Genomic DNA, 22,073 nt, shown 5'->3' with positions numbered 1-22,073 from the left:
TTTCTCTTGGCAATTGACGTTGTTTCAACTCTCTCAGTCTGATGGTCACGGGAAAATAAAATAAAATCCAAAATACGTCTAAAATGGCACTTTTTGAAATGAAATTGCCCTCACACTTGCACGTGGCGCGTGCCAACCCCTGCACCGCACACCATTCGATAGCCCGTTCGATTCTCTACACGATGCTGTTTTCCCCGTACCGGTCGGGCCCACGGTTACCGAGATATTGCACCGGGAACGGACCCGTGTCGGGCAAATTTGGCTGTTTTCGCCCGTTTTTGCCAGCCGATTAATACATGTAAAGTCTATGACGCGAATTTGCACTTTTTGGGCACGCGCCACGCGCTCGCTATCGATTCGATCGAGCTGAGACCCATCAAAGGCACGTTGTCCATCCTTGTTCTATGAGTTGCGCAAACTTCAGCGCGGTGGGTGCAACGGTGTGACCTGTAACCCGCGCTACGTAGCACCATGTCGCGACCTTCGTAATAGACAGAAACTACGCCCTCCTCAAATAGTAATATAGACAAGCGGCTGCGCCACTTGCTTTGCTGCGTGGTAGGAAAAATTGCGGCACCAGCCAATTTGCTTTCGAATGGTGTTCGATTCATGTCGATGTGTCGTCTAGAAGCATAGATATGGACGGAAATGTGAAAAAGAATTTAAAAAAGAACTGTCCTGAGGGCGTTGTTGGATAAAATTTGGGTGATACGGGGTCAAGACGGGTCAAAGGGGTCAGCCCCGGCCACTTTGGGTCAGGCCAGGTCACAAAGGTCACCTCTCGTCCGATGGGATCAGCCCGGGCCACTGTTCAACTTTTGCCTCCACCACTACCCCTTCCCCTACCACTACCCCTACCACTGCCCCCAACACTACCCGTACCCCTACCCATACCCCTACCATTGCATCTACCACTACCACTACCCCTACCCCTACCATTACTACTACCCATACTCCTACCCCTACCACTACCCCTACCACTACCCCTACTACTACCCTTACTACTACCCCTACTACTACCCCTACTACTACCCCTACCACTACTACTACCCCTACCCCTACCCCTACTCCTACCACTACCCCTACCCCTACTACTACTCCTACCACTACCCCTACCCCTACCCCTACCACTACCCCTACCCCTACCCCTACCTCCTACCACTACCACTATCCCTACCACTACCACTACCTACCACTGGGCCATGTCAGGTCACATACTAATTGGATCCAATAAATGTTTAAAAAAAAAAACAGAATTTAAAAGATCTTCTAGCCCCGCTCCTGTTCGTGCCATTCCATTACCTTTAATCGATTTTGTCGGAAATGGCGCTTTGTGACAAATGTGGCGTGTTACGGCAAACGCGGTGCATTTTCACCCGGTGATTGAGCATGCATCTTTGCACCAAAGTGCACCCATATCGGACCATATTTGTCAAAACTGTGCGATTTGCGGCAAAAATGACGCCCTGAGATGATTGTTGCGCATTCCGGCAAACGCAGCGCATCTGAACCTGTTGGTTGAGCATGCATCTTTGCACCAAATTGCACCAATATCGGACCATATTTGACAAAACTGTGCGATTTGCGGCAAAGATGACGCCCTGTGACCAATGTGACGCCTTGCGGCAAACGCGGTGCATTTTTACACTTGCATCATCTACTGTTCCCATTGAATGAAAATCAACACATTCTCTCGCCACTTTTCATTCAAATTAAAAGCCTGCCCATCCGCCAATGCGAGGCACCCGTCGCCGATCGGCATGCATTTAGTTCACAAAGTTTGTCGACCCCGGCTCTCAATGAAGATCTACGAACCGATCACAATTTCATTGGCTTTCTTCGAGCGCGCGCCACGCGCGAACCGTGCACCCCAGCGAGTCGAAACCTAGAAAAGGCGCTGACCCGCTCTGTCACCTTGAAGGTGTGTAAATTTCAACCCCCTACGCCGTACCGTCTGCCGTGTAGGCGTAACAAATTGAACCCACTACACGATGTGCGGACACACAAACTCACAGACAGACAGACGGATTCTGTTTGAATAGTAAGTTAGATGCCCGTTTCTTGGTATCTTCCGTCATACCGTGCACCGTCAGCACTTCTCAGCGACACCTTCTCCCCTGCGTGTTGCTGTGTCGCCCTCGCCGTCCCGTCAGAAGCAGCGACACTTGTCCTGCGGGCAGTGGCTCGGGTAGCCGAGACAGTTCTGGTGACAGAACAGATGGGCTTCTGGCTTCTCGGCCAACTTCCCAACCGCCTCGCACTTGGAGCTGAAACGGACAGAAGTGAGAGTTTAGAGTGACATTGTGTTGGCGCTGCGTCGGCTAACGCTATGATTTATGACGACGTCGATGAGATTATTCATTAATGTGGAGAAATCTGGCAAGCTAAGCTTTTCCTTTTTATTAGGTATAAGGACAACATCCTGCCGCATGATTTATTTCCCAAAAGAAAACTGAACATCTTAGCAGAAGCTTTGAGTGAACGAGAGCATTGACTTCCAATTTCCATTTGCTACCTTTACTCATTTACCGAACTTCAATAACATTTTATGTCATCGCCTATCTGATCTTCCCTCTCCCCTTTCAAACCATACTTACATGCAGACACAGAGATGCGCTGGACAGCTGTTTGGCCTCCTCATACACCCTAGGCAGATTTCATCTGCGCCGGGAACGTTCCGGAACACGGGCTGGGGGACGCACACCTGGGCACGGAACGGTGCCGGCGCCGGTGGCTTCTCGGTTTCCATGGAGATCAGATGACGCACTTCGTCCCCCGTGTAGGAGAGGTCCGACAGACTGAGGGGGTAAAATGGGAGGTTCAGACACTTATTGCCTGTTATACTGGGCGCGGGCCATTTGGATTTATGTAGCCTGTAGGTGCATCTCTTCGTGTATGGCTTTGATTAATAAAAGGTTACATTGTCGGTTTCAAGCAAGAGACAACTTTGGCAAACCATATCGGTGAGCATCTGAACTCTTATTGCAATGCCCTGAATTCTGAATCAAGGAATTTATCTTTGGCATGTTTAACCCCGACGTAACGTCAAACCTCGGTGCGGCTGTTGAGCTGACCTGTTGTGGACGGGTCCGAAGTAGGGCGTGTTGGAGACGATGGCGATGTCGGCGCAGTTGATGAACGTCTCCTGCGGCCCGCAGCCGACCGCCTGCTCGCCGTCCGAGCACGTGCCCCACGTGTTTCCGGCGTAGTAGGTCCACTGCATGACGCACTGGGTGCACGTCAGGTAGGGCGGCAGCTCCACCTTCCAGCGGAAGATGCCCGCCTTGCCAGAGCCGTCCTGGAGACTGTACTCGTGCGAGTGGGTGCCGGCCACCATCAACGGGTATCTGGCGAAACAGGAAATCTGCGCTCGCATAACGCTATCTCATGTATTGTTTGCTGTTTTGAGCGACAGCTGACAGATCATGGATTAGTGTCGGAACTTGAAAACATTCCGAGCGTTGTGGAAAATGTATTGATAATTTGATAAATAAATAATCAACTATATGTAATATGCATTTCCCATCTGAATCAATAATTCAAGCCGGAATATGCTTTCTCGAAAGTTACGAGATATTTCTATCCCAACTCCATTATCCATATTTGGATTGCTTTGTTGTGACGAGCTGTTTATTATACCTACCGATATTACTACCGTCCAGCGCAAACGTCGTCGTTCTCACCGATTGAAGCACTCCTGTGTGACTATGGTCTTGTCGTTGTTGTGGGGACACAGGCGAATTACAAACTTTCCTCGGTGGTTGGCGGTGAGCTCCACCTCGACCTCCACCAACTGAGAATAAATGTCACTAATAAAAACCAGGCAAATATATGAATAAAACAATTAGAGAAAACATAATTTCCAGCCATAAACGAAAGGGACGCTGGTGTAATAGGACATTAAAAAGCCGTGTGCCATGGAGCAAGCACTTCTGCAGCACGCACAATTAAAAATTAGGTATTGGCTCGGAATTGATGAGATGGCATCGTATGGCAAATCAAGGGGGTGAAGACAGGAGGGGAAGACATTAAATAAGCACCGTGCCTGCAAGGAAATGCATTGACTTAAATAACAGAAGTCCCACAACTCACAAGTGTCATAGACTGCAGCAAAACCCGCATCAGCATCAGGCAATAAGCAAATGTATTGGAGACTACATCAACTAACAGCAATAAGGCACCACTAGGAGCTGGAGACTGCATTGACTCACTGCTTTGGGAGACTGCATTCACACATAAGACACTAACCGCACCACTCATCTCGGAGACTGCATTCACACACAAGACAGTAACCGCACCACTCATCTTGGAGACTGCATTCACACACAAGACAGTAGCACCATTCGTTCTGGAGACTGCATTCACACACAAGACAGTACTACCATTCGTTCTGGAGACTGCATGCACACACAAGACAGTAGCACCATTCGTTCTGGAGACAGAACGAATAAACAGAAGATAGTAGCATCACATCACACGGCTGAGACACTGCATTGACTCATACAACAGTAGCACCAATCGAAGCTGATGACTGCAGCATTGCATACAACAATAACACCGAGCAAATGGGAGACTGCAGCAGCGCATACAAAGTACCTAACACCTCACCAAATGAAGACCTGGGAGCGAAATACAACGGTAACGCGAATAGGAGACTGCGTCTAAACACAGAACACTACCACGATGCGGAGCGTAGTGTTGACTTTTCTCACCTGTCCTGAGGTGTACCGTTTGCCGATGATGCCCTGCGCGAACTCCCCGCCGGCCTCGTGAGGACGCGGCACCTTTATTACGTAATTGTCGCCACACGGGCCACATTTGCCGCCGTTCTGCTGGTGATGCACTGAGACACCATGCGGGAAACGTTAGTGTTGCCCACTACAAAACTGCGTGAAATTCATTTACTGGGGGTACCTACTGTTAATGCACTGTAACTTATGACTCGTGAGCTAGACCTCAAATATAGTCAAGTCACATCGACCATTATTTTATAGCAGCAGGGCTGGCATACGGAACAATAGCATCATATCCGATTATTTAGCACCAATATACGAGCGCTAGCCGTCTACGGATGCTTTGACTTATTTGATTATCATTCAACGGAATCCTTCATAAGAAAGCTTCTGATAGCAGACCGTCTGTCAGTCTGTTTACCGACAAATCCTCCGCAGAAGAGCTCGTTGTCATTGTAGTTGACCGGATTGCTGAAGTTGAACCTCCACATGGCGTTCCGGGCCGGAGGGTCCATCAGACGACCGTGACCGGCCACGTGACCCACCTGGGGGTCAGAGAAGAGCTCTACAATTGGGTCCTATACATTTCAAGCCTGTTTGAAATTCCAGTTATGCCGCAGTGTCAATTTCATTGGTTGGACTGGGGAGTTGCAAATCGCAATGATGCTTACTACCGACTCGGGACTTTCATCTCCAGCATGGAGCCAACGTATTGTTTTCCAATTGCTATCGTCTACAAATAACAAATTCGATATTATGGCTAATGAGGCTCACCAGAACGAGTAGTACCCCGAGCGTTGACCTCATACTGCTGCGGTGTTTCTCTCTGATCTCAGTCGCCCTCTGTGCGTGCACTACGACTCACACAGCCGTCACTGCTCAGGCACCTCCGCCGAGCCGACTCACTGGTCAACTGACGGGCTCAGAGTGTTACCATGAGCTCTGAACTCCATGGAAAGAGTACTTCACAGGTCACAGGTGCTGAGCCTGCTACCGTGGTAGGCATATTATGTCATCTCTGCGATCCCAAGTAGGAAGGGTTAACATACGTTTCAGCGAAGTTTGTGCTAGTGATACTAATCTTTTGAGCCACCAGTACCGCTACTAGCCACTTAAGTTTCTTGCCAGCAAAAAGTACCGGTCGTTCAACCATCGAGCATGAGTTTGGGGTGAACGCACGAACAACACACCGCAGAAAATCATTGCTCATCGCTGGTTTGCGTTAGTTGTCAGTTGAGGCCTGTGTGTAAGGCGATTGGCGAACGTTTTAATGTTTAAGCCTTCTTTACTGCCTCTGTTGTGTGAGTTGAGTTGGAATGTTACGAGTTTTAATTATGAAATAAGGCACCATCCAATGATAATGCTAATGCTTGGCGAAAGCATCAAGAAATACCAACCCTGTCGTCAATGCGTATCTTCTAACCAGTATGCCACGCACTAAACCAACCGGATATCTCCCATTCTCAACTTTTAAATTCAACCCTATTGTCCAATCAATCATAACAATGCAGACATCTCCACTCCGTGTGAATCTCTCGAATCTGTCCAAAAACCAGCTTCATTGCGAAACATTTTCAGAGCAGCGCAGAATCTGTCGTCGGCCGGGGTAGGATCGTGTGCTTTATCCGCCGTCCTAATTGTGGTCCGGTTCGCCGTCGGTCTGGGACCCGTCTCACCTGGCGCGGTCACTCTCTCTCGAACGTCGTCTGTGGGTCAGTGCAGCCACGTCCGCGTCGCCGCCGTCGCAGATGCGCCAGTTTGACAGGCGCAGTGCTCGTGTGCAGTGGTGATCTTGGGCAGTTGTGCGGTGCCGACGCTGGTTGTTGTCCCGGTGAGTTTGTTTATCGGTGTCTCGTCGTTTCGACGTCCGGTCCGGTCCCGCCCGGTTGGTAATTTCATCTCGCATGCCATTCATTCAGCTGTTTTTGAACTCCCCGCCGCGGTGCCATTGATCTTGCCGAGTTTGGTGTCATGTCGTGTCCCGAAACCGGGAACCGCCGGGCGGGGTCAGCTATGGGACTGTCTAAACGCGCGCAGAGAATGCAGAACTAATCCCCTCGGGCGTCTGACGTTCGTGCCGAATAGCATTTTCTGTATGCAGGGAAACATTCGACACTGATGTTAATGAGCTGTCTGGCATGCAACGATCAATTAAAATGTGCAGAAAAGGTGACCGGACCGGGTGTGCCAGCCATGGCCCTGTTTAGTTATTCAATACATGTCACGTGTATGGAAGACTCAATGAATCGTCCTTGCTACTAATTTGCATTATGTTCGATAAAAAAAACCTGATAGCTGGCTCAGAGCTTTAGGATATGACATCTCATCGGCATTTGCTATGCATGTCTTTTTGGCAAACGAGCTTTATGCCAGGTAGTTATTACGAGTGATTCGGGACGTCTAACAATAGTGCCGTGCATAAATCAACGACAGTGACGTTCACAATATCCTGTCAGATGTAGGTACAAAAGTGACAATGAACTTGGTCAATACAGCAAAAAGTAGGTGGTAGTTAAAGAGCACTTATATTTGATAACCACCTCACTCACAATTACAGCCTCTTTCTACTGTCACATTCGTAATGGCTGAGAGCAACTGTTCAATCACGAATCACGATGCAGTCTACTCCACATCTGTCCCTGGTATACGGTTATACGGGGTATGCTATTGGTCCCATCCCTGGTATACGATTCTCGGGATTCATTCTCTCTACAAGGTATACGGTCAAAAGTATGTTATTATTTGAGGTATGCGGTTAAACGGACATGTTATCGGTATTGCTAAGTGGTCAGGCGGGACAAGTAATTTATCCCGGTATATGGCTAAAGCGGGACATGCTATCGGTAATCGATATACGGGCCTATACATGATGTTATTTGTCCCAGGTATACGGTCATGCTTGGTGTGTTGATGTGTATGCATGTGTGCATTATGTTATATAGCTGCCCCGCCGCTCTGACCCCCCCCCCCCCTGCGCGGTCCCACAGATGGCCCGGTGCGGCGTCCCCCTGTCTCTGCTGATGACGTCTCTGGTACTGATCGCCCAGCTGACTCCCGGAGCCGCACGGACACGACGCAGCGCCAGCTGCAAGGCCTGCACCGACCTCGTCGGAAAGTTCCAGGGTGAGTACCATCGGCGACAGCCCGTCTGTTCTCCCGATATCGCCACTAATGTGGAGGGTATTTCAATGTTTATTCATCCCGATTAGAAGTGACGCATCACGCAACGGCTAGGTTGGGTTGTGACTTGTGTATGGGGGAACGGGACGGGAGGTATACATAGGTAGCTGGGATATGCAGGCTGAGGCTGATGCTACCCCCTTCTCCAAGGTGGAGATGGGGTGGGCCCGGGGATACATCGACGGCCCGCCTTCGCCACAACTGGTTAGCCCAGGCGGGCCAGCGCCGACTTCAATGCGGACAGCTCCGGGAATCGATCTCGTGTCCTCTCAATCCACAGTCGACGGTATCAGCGACCGAGCTCGCAGCTGGACCTCTGCTGTTGTAATGTTTAAAAATTACCAGATTATTTTTAACTCGTTAAACAAACATCACTTTTTCACCACTCTTTTGACTCCGAAGCCACACTTTTACCGTAAGCATCGCTCGCTTTGACACCCTTGTTTTTCACTCCAAACAACTCGGAATGAATTGCTAGGGGTGCCGGATAAATTTTCTTTTCTCTCATCGTGCTTATTAGTAATGGGCGGGGCGAGATGATCTCCTGACACATTGTCTGTCAGCGCTGTGCAGATTTCTCGCTGTGCGGTCGGATAGTGAGACCAGCCCGGCAGGTTTCTCCCTCCCTGAAATCTGCCAGCTCACGGCGTCAGTGCGCCCATCCGGCGACCCGACCCGACCTGACGGGGGCAGTGACCAGGCGCGTCACTGCCGACCGCGGGAATGTCGCCGCTCTCGGAGCTCGGAGCTCCTGCTGACGGATAATCCGCGCCGAACCGGTCGGCGCGGCGGCAGATTCTGACCGATCAGCCGCCGGCTCGAGCCGTGCCCGGCCGGTCGTGGGACCGGGCAGGGGGAGGAGAGGGGGACAGTGCCGCCAGCTGACCCCACCGGCTGAGGTCAACGTTCCCCGACGACCAGCGGCGCGCGGTGACTGAGCGGCACGGGATGGGCTACCCGCAATACTTCACGGCTTGCACTTGACAGGAACCAGCAGCGGTCGCTCCCCAGTCGTATCGGATACGTCTGATCCTCGCACCCCTGTGTGGTAAGGGAAGTGGGGGAGGGGGTGGTGTTGCAACATATCGTCTGTCAAGGACATTCAGTGCAATCCGGCAGAAGGCACGTGTGCATAATATTTTTGCCGAGAGTTGAACGGAAACAATGCAAGCCGACGGCCTGTCTTCTGTAATGCGTGGATGAAACAAACTTGACTGGACATTGACTCTCATTTTCGCCGAATATTAAAGTGGTCAACACGATAAGTCGCTTGAAAGGACCCGTTTCGGCCAGTCCCCACGTGTGCATAACTCGTCTTGGCATCGTACACGTCAGCACCGGGACGACAGAAGAGTGAGCACGCATGCCTGTATTGCAATCGTCGGGCCTACCGGGCTTCTGAATCACGTTTGATAAAAAAGGCTACAAGATCAGTTGCAGAATAAAACCTTTTTTTACATTAAAGAATCGTTTCGTTTCAAAAACGATTCGAACATTGCGTGGCGGTTAAAAACACCTTGATACTCACAATATTTTGCTTCTAACTTGTCACTTTGCGAGGCATTTCAACTGATACGGTTTCCGTTCCGTTGCCCAACGCACATGAACCATCCAACTGCATCAAATGAACGATTTCGATTGCATTTTGTTGACCTAAGGCTTCCCTCCGCAGTTTGTTCGGGGCCGCAGGACTGTCCACTGAACACCTACTGCACCACGACGGGACTGGGAGACGGTCAGCAGCGCTGCTTCCCGGCCAAAAAGCCCGGCGGCACCTGCCTCGAAGACCGAGAGTGCCTCTCTGGCAGGTGAGAAAACGTGTTCGCTAACGTATTTTTTGTTGGATCCTCGTATTGTTACGATATCATCGTAGCCAATTCGCGTTCACTTTTAAGCCGAGCGTCATGATGAAGTAAAAGAAAAGTTCCGGCATCGCTCTCACTCCGCCACACTAACCCTTCTCTCCGTCTGACCGATGTTCGCGCCATCTCTCGGCAGCTACTGTAACCAGCCGGCCTGTGGCGGCATCTTCGACCCCGTGTGCTTCACCTACGTGTGCGGCGCGGTGAGCGCCTCTGCCGGCATCAGTCTGGCGCAGGCGGCCGGCCTCAGCTCCGGGGACGTCCTTCCCGAGCTGGGAGGACTCTTCCAGCAGACGTCACGCTTTGGGTGAGACGGGAGAACTGCTGAAGACGTCATGACCGGGGACGAGGAATTAGAAGGGAAACCTTCAGCAGCCATCAATACAGCTAACCCTTCAGCAGACGTAACCGATTGAGCGAATAGCCAGACTTCGGACGATCTACCGTTGATCGACGATTGATCTACTAGTTTGCCATCAAGCCATTTGCCAGCCTTGCCGTCTGCTAATCCAGGGCGCTTCTTAGGTTTTCCTTTACCTTTGTCTTCTATGAACAAGACACTGACAGGGTGCTTGGTTGGAAGGAGCGTTTGACTGAAGTGTCTGCCGATGTCCAAGTGCTCCGGACTGCGACCGTCAAACTGAGCCAGTGAAGCGTAGTGGAAAACATTTGTTGCCTGCTGACTGTTGTGTGACATTGCAATTGCACCCGCCCGGGACAACGATCTAGGTAACTTGAGATACTTTTAACATGACACTGGAAAAAGACATGCTCCGAAATTAGTCAGGTTTCGTATAACTGGCGTTTCATCATTAGCTGTTTGTGTTTTAGTGAACACATCCATGTTCTGTACCTGACTCGTTTTATCGCGTTATTCCTTGACGTGGCAAAAGGGGCCACGTCATATGACATGACAATGATTGTGAAATGCTGATGTTATTTATTATTTATTACAAAGATGACATGGTTTGTGGCAATACACAAAATTGCCAATGAATGCGTTTAACATTGTACGTGAGAATCGTGCCCTTGTAGCAAGAAGTACCGCGTTCTCCATCCAACTGAATGGCATGCAGTGGAGCTTCTTTTCAGTCAGCACATATTCAAGCACCAACCATCCTCCCTGGGACGTCTCGCCTACGCACACACCTGTCCTGTATGACCACTCGGTTCAGCCTTCCGATGAAGACACCCCCTGTTGATGTGAGGTCGGACTTCTCTGATAACACGCAGCCCCTGACTTCGAAAGAGCGGTGAGGAATCTTACCGTTTCACATCAAATCACGCTCATGAGTCCTAACGTTGACATCTGAACTCCAGGCCTCCGCCCGAGCTCTCACACAGCTCAACCACCTAGCCGGCCGGTGGCACGTCACTTCTTTGCGAACGATATGCGCATTGCGTGTGTTGGTGTGATTTTGAATCCCTGCAGGGCGGAGCGGGCCGCGGCAGACTGTGCGTCCGTGTCGAACTCGACGAAGGCAATGTCGTGTCGGCCCGGGATCAGACGCACCTCCTTGAAACCGGGGAACCTGGGGGGAGAGACGGCGACGGTTAAATGGGAATCGGTTAAGGGTGGAACGTTTGGAAACGTTAGCACAATGGGCCGTTGCTCGATACACAATGGGCTGTTGCTTGATACACAACACGACTGATGCTAAACAGACACGGCACGGCAAATAGACAGAACGTTAGTCACAATCTTCAGTTGAGCATTATGCAGCGACACTTCAAACTCATAAACACTCTACAGGTCATTCATCGTGATCACGAGCTTGAAAGTAAATTATGACACCTAAAACATCAAATCCCAGCGAACAGCTTGCACCAGCACTGTCCGTTCCGTCACCCCCCCCCCCCCCCTTCCCCCTCCACCTAGACCCATGACTGACTCAGAAATGCTGAGTGCTGTCTCTGACTGACTGCACTAAATACTTAAAAATTGAATATTTTATAGGTACCATAGTTAACGGTCTGTAGCATTACATGCAAAACATACCATCGCCCCCCCCCCCCCACATCTCTGCCCCCACCCCTCCCAGCCCCCTCTGTCCCCGATCCCGGTCGGGTCGGCGTCACTCACTGGTTGAAGAGCATCTGCAGCATCATCTCGTTGGTCTCCTCGGGCAGGCTGGTGAGGAAGAGGATCTGGTTGGGCGGCAGGTCGGCCGCCTCGTCGGCGCCGTCCCCGTCCTCTGAAGGTTTGGCGGTCGCTGCCGCCGCGGTAGCGCTCGTCTTGGCCTTTTTGGCCTTCTTGGGCGCGGACGGGTCCTTGCGCTTGCCACCCTCCTGGCGGAAGGTGCCCTTCATCTTGGAGACGGCATCTGACTCGGACTTGCCGTACTGCAGGCGCTGTTGGGGGAGACAGGAGACTGCTGGATCAGAAAACAGCAGTATGGACAAAAACAATGCACAGTAATGCAAATGGGGTTCACGAGTGGCCAATAATGCCCAAATGACCCAAAAATCAGCTTGGCGTAATCGAATAAATCGTAATATGGCCACTCAGGGAAGTGTTTGGGGTGTCTGAAAAAAAAAATATTTTCATGTTTATGTCAAAACCGGCCCCGTGTAGAGTTGTCAGAAGTGACGTTTTCTATGTCGTAAATGACTGTCACGTACTTGCAAATTCAAACGCCGCTAGCGTGCATCCATTTCATCCGAACTGCTTTTTTATATGAAATGATCCTCAGAGCCTGCTGCTTCTAATGCCGGGTCGCGAGTTACCTAAGTGTGGAACTACCCAGCGCCGAGCCGGCCGGATGACGTCACACCACGGCCAGTGCCGGCGCGGCGGCAGACTGGCCGAGATTGGCATGGTCTTAACTTGGCGAAGAGGCATCGGACGCCAAACTTCTGCTGCAGCTATTAATCACATTTCATGCGTTTCTTCCATGTGTATGAGCTATCAAGTCCTTCGAATACGTTATGTGTAGGTGAGCGTACCTGCATTTAGCAGTGTGTGCTATGCTATGTGGATGGGCACATCCGACAGTCGACACACTGCGCAATGGATTCCGATATTGCTTGGCTGATTCTGGCTTTGTGTCTTCGAACGAACCATTGAAAGGGAGGACGTCATTTTTAAAGGTTGTTAGGTGCACTCAAACGTTTTAAGATAAGCAACTGCTGATTGAATTTCTGGCGAGGGTTGGTGGAACGCTCTGTTTACAAATGAGTATCTACCTACCTAGTACCTACCTGCAGTGGCAAATAACTGGGTCGCGGTCAGTTAGGCATGATTCACGAAGTCCCTTATCTTTTATTAGACTTATTAAGCCCAATGTGCAACATTTGCGTCTTTTCGCGTTGTATCGGGTAGCAAATGAGAAAATCTGCTTCTTCTCCACAGCCCTCAATTCAAGAAACCGTCCTTTTCCTTATCGCATCATTCCAGAACATAATTTTCAAACATGGGTATCTTCCCCACAAAAAAACTGAATTGCAGTTTCCTTCGGCTCCAATGCGCCGCTCGCCCAGGGAGACGAAAGTGTTATATTCTCGGCGGTCCAGTCTGCATTCTGCAGCACACTCAAACTTGGTGGACCCCCAGCGCACGACTGAACGATTCGTATTGTTGTGAGTGACTGTGACAATTCACTGGTGGTTTCGGAATAATTAACAGGCGGCGCAGCCCAGTGCCTCTTACAATGAATTACAGTGGCGAATGCACTATTGCAGAGAAGAAATGGATTGAGCAGATGCCCAACCTCGCTGTATTATCAACTAAACATTAGGTACGCTTTACATTTTAATCAGGCAATCATGTAAACAAACGACTTGCGAGTTGCGACCCTTCCGCCTTACATAACTCGGCAGAATGCTCCTGAGTCGGCTAAACTACACTGCATCTCTTCAAACCTTAAGTATTTTACAATTTACCACTCAGCTATGCAACAGACTTATAATTCACTGCTCAAGTCTCAACCCCGTTTTCCCTATCATCTTTTTGGCACCGTCAATCGCCATCTGCGCTGCCCACTGTCCAGCAAATAATCCGGCCGTCTCCAGTTCTCTGGCAGGGGCTTCCAAACTCAAGCGAACTCGCCGAAGTTTCGCCATTCAATGCGCAGGATCTGTACAATTGAGTTTGAGAGCCTCTGGGTTGGCTCGACGCGCCTGCGCCGCGCCGTTGGTCCGGCCAAGTACGCGAGTGACGTCATGCTATAAGCGTCATCCCCCGACCAAAGTCACCAATCAGAGCCCTAGAATCGACTTGTAGTTCCACACTTAGGTAACTCGCTGCCGGGTCACAGAAAGCCATATCTCTTTTCATTTGGCGGTAATTCAGCTATTTGTCATCATGTTGCAAGCACAGTTTTTTACTGAAAAATATTTGCTTTCGTTGGACCTACAGCAGTCTACGCAGTGTGTGCCCGTTAGTCCACCATGACCACACCTCAGCTTTCCCTGATAATTTCTGAGCCGCAGCGTAAAAGAATTTAGGCACTAGCACAGCACTGACCGACGCTACTAAAAATTTCGTCCGGTGCGGTCGGGTGCCGCGGTGGGCGGGCGGGCGGCTTGGCCACAGCGTGGGTTCGTTGGTGCATGCCCTGCTGTTCCTAAACGAAACGTCCTAGCGCCTCGCGACAAAAACCAGGAGATTGCTCTTGACGAGATCTCACGATTGAGCATATTTAGGTCAATTTTTTACCTCGCCTGCCCGGCCCCCGCGCCGGGCGTCGCCGCACCCGTCCGCCCGCCTGAACATCGCGACACCCGATCACGCTGGACAAAAACTTATGTTGCGCCGGTCAGCCCCGTGCTAGCACCTTAATTCTTTCACGTTGGGGTTCAGCAATGATCAGGGAAGACTGAGGTATGGTGCACCAACGGGCACACTGTGTACACTGCTGCAGGGCAAACGATAGCAGGTACTTTTTAGTTTTTAGTAAAAATACTGTAACTGCAACATAATGACAAATAGTCAAATCACCGCCAAACCAGAAGAGGTAAGGCTTTTTGTGACCCAGCATGAGAAGCAGCACGCTTTGGAGATCATTTTTACGCATAGTTTTCGCCGTTTGTGTGAAATAAACAGTTAATAGCTAGCAGCATTTGAAATTGCAAGCACATGATAGCCATTTTGCGACATAAAAAATGTCCTAATTTCTGGCAATTTTACAAGAGGCCAGCTTTAACAAAACATGAAAACCATGTGATTTCAGAATTGCCCCAAACATTTCTCTGGTTAGTGGTTGGCCATACCGTGATTTACTCGGTTTGGTAAACTTGACTTTTGAGCATTATTGGCCACTTGTGAACACTATTTGCTTCACTGTGCAATAATGGTACAAGAACTTGTTACTATTTCACCACTCTAAATCTGAATAAAGAAAAAGATGCATGCATCAGTACCTGTTGCACGATTATACTGATTTACAACAACTAAATTATCTGTTTTATACAGAAAATCCACCTATTTTACTAATTGGATACAATGTCACTGCTGAGACTTCTTCATATCAATCAGCTTACTCACCATTTGTTTGTCATAGAAGGGGAAGCCCTGCATCGATCTGAGAGCATTGGTGGCTGCACCAATCTCCTTGAATACAATGAAAGCCTGGCCACGCATCTTTGGTGTCTTCAGGGCCACAACATCAAGGATAGGTCCAAACTGGGAGAACAGACCGTACAGAGACTCCTTCAGTTCTGAAATTCAGGCCAAAAGCAGTCAACAAAAATACCATATTTAATATATAATTATCATAATAATAATAATAATAAAATACCATAAAAACACTTAGTGTTTCAAAATTATATTTTTGCTTCGAAGTCAGAGGGGAAAATTGCTGACCTAAAAGGGGATGAGAGTGAACAAATTGTTGGTCAGATAAGGTCCAAAAAGAGTGGGCTAGGATCAAAAATATTAATTTATCCACTATTGTGGTGGATAGAGGATGCAAAATAGCCATCCACAAAACCTGCTCTTTCTGGGTAAATTGGGAGTGGAAAATTGGTCTTGAAAATTGGAGGTGAGAGTGGAAAATCATTTTCAATTGGATGTTGTTTCTCACCCAACTTGACAAATTTTAGGACACTGACCAACTAGAGCTAAAGATAGCTTGTGCACCCATCATACCTGCTAAAATATGACCTATTTAAGAAAAACATGAAGTAATTGCATGCTTATGTACTTAATTATTTTACATGTCTGTGGAATAATGAATTATAAAGGTCATGTCATGACTAAATATGGATATACCCAGGCATCGGTAGGATTGCGATTGCAGGATTGCAAAATCCTGATTGCATTCCCTTTTGGTGGATTGCACCTGGATTTGAAATCCATTCCAAAAAACAGGATTTGATTGCGGATTGGATTGCATCATACTTCCAACTTTTGCAATCCAATCCGGATTGTGTTTGATTAGTGCTCTGAAATGGTTTGTTGCGATTGAAAATTATGAAATCGGCTTCATCGGCTTAACGTACTTTGCCATCAAGGGCTTTACATCGAAACTTGAAATAATTTAAACGCTCAAAATAATATACGCTGATGAACTACATAGAAAGGGCAAAATTACGTATTTGAGGGCGAGTTTTAAAAATATAAAACACTGGTTGGGTAGAGCTTTAAATGTGGGGGTGTTTGAGGCAAAAAATATTTCCCATAAAATACCTGTGCCTTAGATAGGAATTACTCGCAAGACTAGGTACTAGAAATGGATGATTTGGGGATGGAGCAGGGGGGTTCGCTCCCGTGCCTTCAGCATTACGAAAAATGGAAACAACCCGTGAGCAGCATCAGCTGCTCACGTATATGTTCAAGGAAAACAACATGTAATGGACTGCTGACGACGGCCCCCTCCACCAATCAGCGCTCGGCATCTCGAGCTCTGATTGGCTGGTAGCAAACGCGTCATATGTGGGTCTCATTTTTTTGCGATCAGTGAACGCGTTATTTAATACACAGTGGCCTATGGAGAATGGCACGCGGAACTGAAGGTCAGTGTTATATTGCTTCGTACATGCGAATGGGGGTATTTGAGTGGCATTTGACACCATTTTCGAAATCTACAGTGAATTTCTGATCGACTCATGTATATATTTTTATGAATTTGATAGTATTAGTGCTACATAGTCGGTGTTATATGTTGGTGTTGTTTCTCTCGACCTTTGTCTTGGACTTTTATCATATCTTTTCTCGAAAATGCTTGCCATAACCAAGTCTAAACTGTATCTGTATAAGAGATAATTTGTGTTGAATATGAGGAGAAAGTAGTTATGACCATTCTGCCCATCAAACTGCCAGAAGGTGTTCTTGTAAGGTGATTGAAACTTCAGTACGGGTTGCAGATGTGGGTTTGACATTAGCATTGTTGTTGTAGCCCCACTTGCTCTAAGAAAATGGAAACATGGGGTTATGTACCCACTATTGCACAGCCTGGTATCAAGCTGGTTGATATGTGGAGGATAATGAAAGCATAAAACTTTTCTTAAGTGAATAGGAGCGTTGCGTCTTGTGACTTTGTCAAGTCATTTTAAATCAAATGATTGTGATTGTAACTTTTACTTCAATTAATTATTGTTGCTAGTTTTGACCTTTTTAACCCTCGCATGTGTAGGGGGGGGGTCGGATGGACCCCCCCCCCATGGTTTTTCGCGAATAACTCGCGTAAAAAGCGACCGATCGCGACGAAACTGTCAGTACCCTCGCATTGATCAATTTGACACCTACCCTGAAAATTTCATGACCCTGACCCAAATGACCTTTGACCTGTGACCTCTTTTCCGAGACCATGTTTGGCCGGAATCGCGATTTCGCGTATGTCGGCTCGCACTAGCCGCGTGTTTGCAAGCTTTTCGTGGTTTCAAACGTTCAAACATGTGATTTGATGTTACTCCCGTGTGTGTCAAGGTCACCTGAAGGTCAGGTCAGGTCATTGACCTTTGGTGACCTCGGGTGACCTCGGGTCACTTTTTCGAGTTTTACATGTTTCTAGGCTAGTTTTTGGAGCTGAATTCGAATTTAGCAACCATTTGAACATTTACGAAGTAGGTTTGGTGACTTCGTAACATGTTACGAAGCTGTCAGAGGCGGTTGACACGTACTACGAATACCCGTCACGACGCCTACTGGTTGACCTGACCTGACCTGACCCGACCTGGTCTAAATGCTTCAAGACATCATCTGTGATCAAAACTAACACGATATTCGTGATCAGCACCCCGAAAAACCCCTTAGCAGCCACACTTTACGACTTTCTAACAGGTCCCGATTTTCCCGACTTTGGGTCATTGACCTGACCTGGAAGGTCAACCAATGACCTAGGACCTTAAAATTGGGTATCATCGGCTTCCTCTCGTCACGGGCAACACGCTCGTTTTTTCCGCGAAGCTCTAGCTCGATCAGGGGCCAAACGGCAAGGGGGGGGGTCCAACCGACCCCCCCCCCCTACACATTAGAAGCTGGCAAACGCCGCACACATGCGAGGGTTAATCATCAAGTTTTATGTGTACCAATTTCATATGCTTGTGTAATATCTGTGCGGCTTTGTGCAGTGTGCGTGTCTTGAAACAAACCAATTTATTTTGTACCTTTTTGTACTTCAACAAATGTATGTCAAAAGGCAAAAATGTCATGTCTATTATCATTGACACTACTACAGCTAACTTTGCCTATATTCCTATCTTTCAGAGGCATTCAATTCAATCTGCTTTCCAGTGCAGTACCTAGGAGGCTGCAACTGAAACTCGCACAAAGGCAATCAAGTGTCACTTCATCAACCTACAGTAACAGCCCATCTGTAATCAAGATATGGATGAAGTGGCATAGAAGAACAACCAATTCAAACAAAAAAAGATTGTACTATGAATTAACTTTGAAGCGACCTTCTCCTTGATATTATGTCAAAAATGAAAGAATTATTTACATGTGCATTCGGGCACAGCCCATCATCAGATGTATATTTGAAAAGATGTATATTTGAAAAGTCTTTTCAAATATACATCTGATGATGGGCTGTGCCCGAATGCACATGTAAATAATTCTTTCATTTTTGACATAATATCAAGGAGAAGGTCGCTTCAAAGTTAATTCATAGTATTATCAATGCTCCTTGCAAAAGCACTACACGATAAAAAAAGATTGTATTTTGTTTTGGACTATTTTTAAGCATAACAGAACACTACACTTGCTGCTTTTTATGTTTGCCCTGTGTGCAGTTTTGAATAATTTAACTATGAAATGCTTTTGCCCACTATTCTCTTTAGATAACCTTCCTTTATAATGCATTTTGAGCTTACATGCATGATGTAGGCATATTTCCCTTGGCTTCATAAAACTACTTGCAAGCTTTTGTGCTAATATGATGCTAATATGCTAATATTTTGTGCTAATATGGACATTGGTGCTAATATGATGCTTCAAATGTGTCCAGTAGTTGGTGAAGGGAGAAGAGAAGTAGGACAGCTGATAGCTATTACCAAAAATATGTGCTTGTCTGCACTTCGGGCTGTTCCATCATATGCAACCTCTTTTTACCTCCTTGAGTTAAAAACACCTCATCTTTTGTTTCTTTCCTGTGTGCCAATTGTTTCCGTGGTGTTATAAATGTCAAGTTTGAAGTTGGTATCTAAGTGAGCAGAATGTGCATTATTTCAGTCCGTCTTGAATCATTCGTCTTGAATTATATCCCGACATCCTGTTATTTGTCCTGCAATGTATGTGCCTGTGTCCGCCCTTACCTCCGGCTTTAGCCTCAAACCAGCCCTGCTGAGCTCTGTCGCCGGCGCGGTGTGCCGCAACGTGCTGTTTCTCCACTTCAGCCGACAGCTGCTAGGAATCGTCCTGTGCCGTGCGCCATGCGACACAGCAATTGTAAGCTTCATGTCACATTCGGACTGATTGGCTCCGCCATGTGCATCCGGCCGGGTGCTAGTCGATATCAGGGACGTGGGTCGGACTGTTGTGGCGGCGTGCACTGTGGTGGTTGAAGTTGTTGTATTTCTGTCAGTGAAAAGCATTAATACATAACCGTGGCCGCAGCCCAATGTTATTGTGAATTTCAGAGGGAGTGGCCAGTCAGGAGGGCCCTATGTGGGTAAGGGTATGGATCCAGTGTCCAGTGGGATTGACTAAGATTTCCGGCGATTGATAAACGCTTCTATGAAAGTAAACCTATTGAGTTATGAGGGGAGGTCACGTGACGGACCTGACCTTACTCAACTCTTGTGAAAACACGACACATACGAACGATAAGAAACCGACAGCTCTTCTTTCTGCCAAGTGTCATCTTTGTGTGAAGGATTTCTTGGCACTGAGTGTTCAGAAATTGCATTGTTTTTGGACTGTGCAGAGGCTCACGAGCGACAACATAGGTCAACAACCTGACGTACCTTAAATATGCGACCTGTACCAGAAGATCCAGCTTGATCAAAAGATTGGACGAGTCAAATTTCAGCTCTTTAGCTTAAAAGAATTTTGAGCTATCTTAAAAACTGTCAGTGTGGCACCATATCGCCTCCCCGCGCCGCGCGCGGTCGGAAGGTAAAAGTTCGCCGGCTCTAACTAAACAAATACGCGTCGCATCGCAAATTCATCGACGGCGTTCGAAGCGTCGTTCAATTTACTTTCGAAACATATCCTAACATTAACATTTAACTGCCTAGCGCAATATCCAACAAGCAAAAGTTCCGTGCACTCATCCTCATACAGTGTTAGCGGCCGCCGGCCGCCGGCCGCTGACCCACATTCGCGTCATCAGGGAATGCTGCAACTAATTTATTGTTTCCAACTTTTTTCCCGGAGCGTTCTACCTGGTTATATAGCCTTGGGATGGAGGCACGGCCCTATGCCCCCCTCCCTCCCCCAGATCCACTAGTGCACATAATAATACAACAGGATTGCAAAAAAGGATTGCGGATTTGATCACAATCCAAGTGAAAAAAGGGGATTGCGGGTAGGAATGCAATCCACTTCGGCACTAGGAATGTGGATTGGGAATGCAATCCTTTCAAAAAGGATTTTACCGATGCCTGGATATACCTACCTTATCATAGTAGGACAGATGCCTTCCTTAATCAAGACCTTTGAAATGATGAGTTCACCTAATGCAAATTGATCAATACAGATTATTGGAGTCAGGTTAGATTACCTTTGACTTTTATCTACCCGTGACTTTGAATTAATTTCCACATTTACTGATTATTGAAGCAAGATTTTACCCAGAATATAACAGCTTTAGATTCTTACCTGGCTTTTTAACCTTCTCATTCAGGTTGTTAATGTAGATTGTCTGGTTTGGTCTGATATCCATCTGAAATAAAATTAAAACTGGTTCAAGATATAGGTACACAAGATATATACAAAATATAGGATACACGTGCAAGAGTGTCATGTTTATCAGTGGTCCCAGAGGCCAGAACGAATCATTGTGAGATGCACACAGGCAAGACCAAGGGGAAAAGCATAAAAGCTTTCTCATGATGGAAATAATCTCACATGGGAAAAATACTACTTAGCTATAAGTGAGAAAATAGCATTACAATTGTCTTGAAAAATGAAAATGTTGTTGATACTTGCTAGATCAATATGCCTGTTAATGGCCTAAAAACCATGCACTGAAGCATTTGACACTTCAAACATACATCACAGAATCATATTGTGTGATTGATATCTATATCAATTAATGGTAATGTGGACAAAATGGTAAAAAAGCATAATATAAATCTGAGCCCATGAGAAATATACAATACGAACACCCTTGCGAACACCCATTATCAGTAAGTTCTGTTCCTGGCAAATGTACCTACTTGATGCATAAACATTTTGCAAGTGAGTGGACGCTACAGGATATATTAACAAATTTTGACATTTAATTTTTAGCATACTTTGCCCGAAAATATGATCTTTAACCTTCGATTGAAATTTGAATTTGAAACGTTTCAGTTCACCGGTTACCCCATCAATTGACCTGCACCTTGAAAGTGCTCGGAAATTGACTTAACTTATTTTACTAGGACCGAAATTTCTTGTGAACGCATTACTCACCATGATATACAGGGCAACAGAAGATTACTAAGTACTCTCCAGCCAAAAATCAAAAATCAATTCACAAACATCCAACACCAACACCACCGGAGCCGCAAAATTACGGCAGCGCATTTCGTCGCAAATGCGCATTATTTGATACTTAAATGCATTCCCTACTAAACTACTGCCAAGGCCATATATAACTGCTGCAGTCTTTATTTGGGGCAATTTCCGCGCCAGGCACAAACCACAACGTCCGCTCAAGAAGCTCCCTACGGCAGGCCAAAAGTTTATGGTCCTCGAACGGATTTTCGG

The 22,073-nt window shown here is 47.4% G+C and overlaps 3 protein-coding genes across 10 annotated transcripts in view; 1 reads left to right on the top strand and 2 right to left on the bottom strand.

Annotated features, from left to right (window-relative positions):
* The window catches only part of LOC122371245 (leucine-rich repeat protein soc-2 homolog), a 27,377-nt gene extending 16,605 nt beyond the window's left edge, over window positions 1–10,772 (top strand). For 4 of the 7 annotated variants that reach the window (XM_043347431.1, XM_043347444.1, XM_043347438.1 and 1 more), the window contains one exon: window positions 7,721–7,856. The gene's annotated coding sequence lies outside the window, so the exon portion shown is untranslated. Of the gene's footprint in view, window positions 1–7,720; window positions 7,857–9,585; window positions 9,722–9,911 lie in introns of those variants that run through there. The other 3 variants (XR_006254695.1, XR_006254697.1, XR_006254698.1) reach the window with 1 other exon arrangement.
* On the bottom strand, window positions 1,689–5,705 carry LOC122371397. The gene is made up of 7 exons (XM_043347691.1): window positions 5,508–5,705; window positions 5,155–5,278; window positions 4,713–4,843; window positions 3,684–3,793; window positions 3,075–3,347; window positions 2,598–2,798; window positions 1,689–2,267 (listed from the first exon to the last, which is right to left on the bottom strand). Exons 1-7 carry the CDS (start codon window positions 5,538–5,540, stop codon window positions 2,150–2,152), a joined length of 990 nt encoding a protein of 329 aa, XP_043203626.1. The 5' UTR covers window positions 5,541–5,705; the 3' UTR covers window positions 1,689–2,149.
* Window positions 10,701–21,913, bottom strand: LOC122371335 (U1 small nuclear ribonucleoprotein A-like). Of its 2 annotated transcripts, none has more exons than XM_043347588.1 (5): window positions 21,777–21,913; window positions 20,979–21,042; window positions 15,261–15,433; window positions 11,859–12,127; window positions 10,701–11,307 (listed from the first exon to the last, which is right to left on the bottom strand). In XM_043347588.1, exons 1-5 carry the CDS (start codon window positions 21,777–21,779, stop codon window positions 11,148–11,150), a joined length of 669 nt encoding a protein of 222 aa, XP_043203523.1. In that variant the 5' UTR covers window positions 21,780–21,913; the 3' UTR covers window positions 10,701–11,147. The 2 variants fall into 2 exon arrangements, with proteins under 2 accessions (XP_043203523.1, XP_043203519.1); XM_043347584.1 differs by lacking the exon at window positions 21,777–21,913 and adding an exon at window positions 21,539–21,672.
* Window positions 21,914–22,073: the final 160 nt, after the last annotated feature.

Source organism: Amphibalanus amphitrite, unplaced genomic scaffold, assembly GCF_019059575.1.
Source record: "Amphibalanus amphitrite isolate SeventyFive unplaced genomic scaffold, NRLGWU_Aamphi_draft 000035F_arrow, whole genome shotgun sequence".
Classification (NCBI taxonomy): Eukaryota; Metazoa; Arthropoda; class Thecostraca; order Balanomorpha; family Balanidae; genus Amphibalanus; species Amphibalanus amphitrite.
This window is presented reverse-complemented; position numbering and strand designations above follow the sequence as displayed.